Source organism: Cervus canadensis, chromosome 7, assembly GCF_019320065.1.
Source record: "Cervus canadensis isolate Bull #8, Minnesota chromosome 7, ASM1932006v1, whole genome shotgun sequence".
Classification (NCBI taxonomy): domain Eukaryota; kingdom Metazoa; phylum Chordata; class Mammalia; order Artiodactyla; family Cervidae; genus Cervus; species Cervus canadensis.
This window is the reverse complement of record NC_057392.1, coordinates 93,196,024-93,198,592: the sequence shown is the minus strand read 5'-3', so window position 1 is coordinate 93,198,592 and position 2,569 is coordinate 93,196,024. Positions and strand designations below refer to the sequence as shown.

At 39.7% G+C, this 2,569-nt stretch overlaps 1 protein-coding gene and 1 non-coding gene across 2 annotated transcripts; both read right to left on the bottom strand.

The window, feature by feature from the left end:
• Window positions 1-449: 449 nt before the first annotated feature.
• Window positions 450-915, bottom strand: LOC122444785 (60S ribosomal protein L10-like). Its single transcript, XM_043473403.1, has one exon. The coding sequence runs from the start codon at window positions 913-915 to the stop codon at window positions 505-507; it is 411 nt and encodes a 136-aa protein (XP_043329338.1). The 3' UTR covers window positions 450-504.
• Window positions 866-1,000, bottom strand: LOC122445659. The gene has a single exon (XR_006270618.1). It is a non-coding gene; the product is annotated as a small nucleolar RNA SNORA70 (small nucleolar RNA).
• Between the last annotated feature and the right edge of the window lie 1,569 nt (window positions 1,001-2,569).

Genomic DNA, 2,569 nt, shown 5'->3' with positions numbered 1-2,569 from the left:
TTTCCTTTTAAAAACAATGACAACAACCAAGTAGTGTTATTATTTCAACTTGTCAACCACTCAAATGCTTTATTAAAAACAAATCACTTTTTCATCAAACAAATGATATATTTTTGCTACTATGAGTAATCTAGCAATCTGTTTTACTTTTGGTATAGTAGAAAAATATTTAATCTTTATTTAAATTCTTGAGTCAACTCTGCAAATAGGCTACATAACAAAAAAAACTCATATTAATATCATCATAGAATTTTCTTGGTGAAGTTTATCATTGCAACAGTGAATTTTAGCATATATTAAAGAACATCTTGAATAAGACTGAGACTCACTTCTTCCAAACAAATATTTCCTGATCAAAATTAATCACCTCATACTTTTCTAATCAATCAAAAGAAATATTTTAGAAATGCCAAACAAGATACATACATCATATTTACTCTTTTTTTTTGGACAGGAAATAGCATTTATTGGTGAGCATGATTAAGGAGGGAACAGAGCTGATGCTCATGAGTGCAGGGCCCGCCATTTGTCCAGGGGACCACGATTAGGGATGTATTTGACCCCACAGCCGTCCGGGATGAGTCGCTTTTCTGCCACCATGTTCTCAAATTCATCCGCATTGAACTTGGTAAATCCCCACTTCTTGGAGATGTGGATCTTCTGACAGCCAGGGAACTTGAACTTGGCCCGGCGGAGGGCTTCAATCACAAGCTCCTTGTTCTGCAGCTTGGTGCAGATGGACATTATGACCTGGCCAATGTGGACCCTGGCCACTGTGCCCTGGGGCTTTCCAAAGGCACCGCGCATACCTGTCTGGAGTCTAGATTGAGAAACAGCAGGCCAGTCATGAATGTCCACTAGGAAGAGTTGTCTCCAAGGTCCCTTAGGACTACCTGTACAGGCAACAGGTTGCATGCACTACCAAGGAGGCTGCTGTTTGCAGCCATTGCACACTGGGCCCCCGTGGGGAAAAGAGCACAGTCGGCTTAATTGGCTGCAAACATATTTACTCTTTTAACTCTGATACTCTGTGCTGAATAAAATTTAGATAAAGAGGATATCACTTTCATTAAGGGCACAGAGAGTCACTGAGTGTGATAATAATGTGAATTTTAATATTTCACAATTTTGAAAGAAAGAGGTAAGTTACTGTTTTTGTACCTAAACATGCTACATGCAACATTACAACATGATACATCTTTTTCCACACTGGTGCGGTTACAGTAAATATTTGTTTTAGTTACTGAGAACAGAACCCAGTGAGCTAGTTTCAGCAGAACAAGATTTATTACAGGGTGTAAAATGGCTTGCTGAATCTTGGGAAGGACTCAAGAAACAGACTTTAGATTGAGCTTCCAGGAACACCTATAAGAGCCGTGGTCCTGAACTGGGCTGCCGAGGGAGTTGCTGACATTGCCATGACCTTGCGTAACTGGGACCGCAGCTCCATGCTGCCTCTGACCCAACTCCCACTGACAAAGTGGGGGTCTCAGGTAACTTCTCCCCCATCTACTTCAGACCCAGGTTCTGGTCTTGCTTGAATACGTCTGATGAGAGAACGCAGTATCTGGAAGACTAATGGCAAGGGCACCTGAGAAGTTCAGTTTTTAACTTTTTAGCGTACAAAGGCACATTAGAAGGAGACTGGGAAAGAGATTCAGCAAAGCAGTTGACATGATATGCCACAGGAAAGAACTGTAACAGACAGAGAACGGTAACACAAAGGACGTGCAAGTTAAATAACCATTAAAAGCTTAAATAACGGCAGGTGTGGTTCTTTAGGTTTAGAATTTCATATGTAGGATGTTGATTCCTATTCACAGTTTCCTTTGTTCTTGCATAGAAGTTCAAGTCCCCAACCCCCTTTTAAAATTTTATTTTATTGGCGTGTGGTTGCTTTGCACTGTTGTGGTAGCATCTGCCTCACAGCAAGGTAAATCAGCTACACGGATACATGCATCCCCTCCTTTTTGGGTTTCCTTCCCAATTAGGTCACCACGGAGCATTGGCTCAGTCCTCTTTTCGATATTCAAAGTTTCCCAGAGCTGGTTTTTCCATCACCACTCAGCATACTTCTCCTGACTCATCAACACCAACCTTTCGTTTCATTTCCCAACACCTGCCATGTACAGCTGTACTTCCACATTCATCTGGTAACATCCACTTTGGGATGTCCTCTTTCTGTTTCTGGATGCATTTAATTCTTGTCCAGGTCTCAAAGGTCAACACAAATTTTATTTCCTCAGTGCAGACCTTGTCAATATCCATTTCACAACATAGTCTTTGGTTTTCTAAAGCATGAAATGATTAGGAAATGATATGTTTTATAAATGATTTAATCAAAGCATAATTGACTTAAACTGCACATTTTAAATGTACATTTTGGTGTTTTGATATATATGGTTATACCTTTGAAACCAAGATTTCCTCCTGCCCCCCTTTTCCCATTTTTTTTTTTATTTTGGTAAAATACACATAATATAAAACTTACTGTCATAACCTTCTTGTGTGTACAATTCAATCTTATTAGATACATTCATATTGTTGAGTAACAGCGATGTTTTCTTAA

Excerpts from the sequence above, each read along its gene's own strand:
- LOC122444785 (XM_043473403.1), bottom strand. The coding sequence starts at position 915 with ATGCAACCTGTTGCCTGTACAGGTAGTCCTAAGGGACCTTGGAGACAA.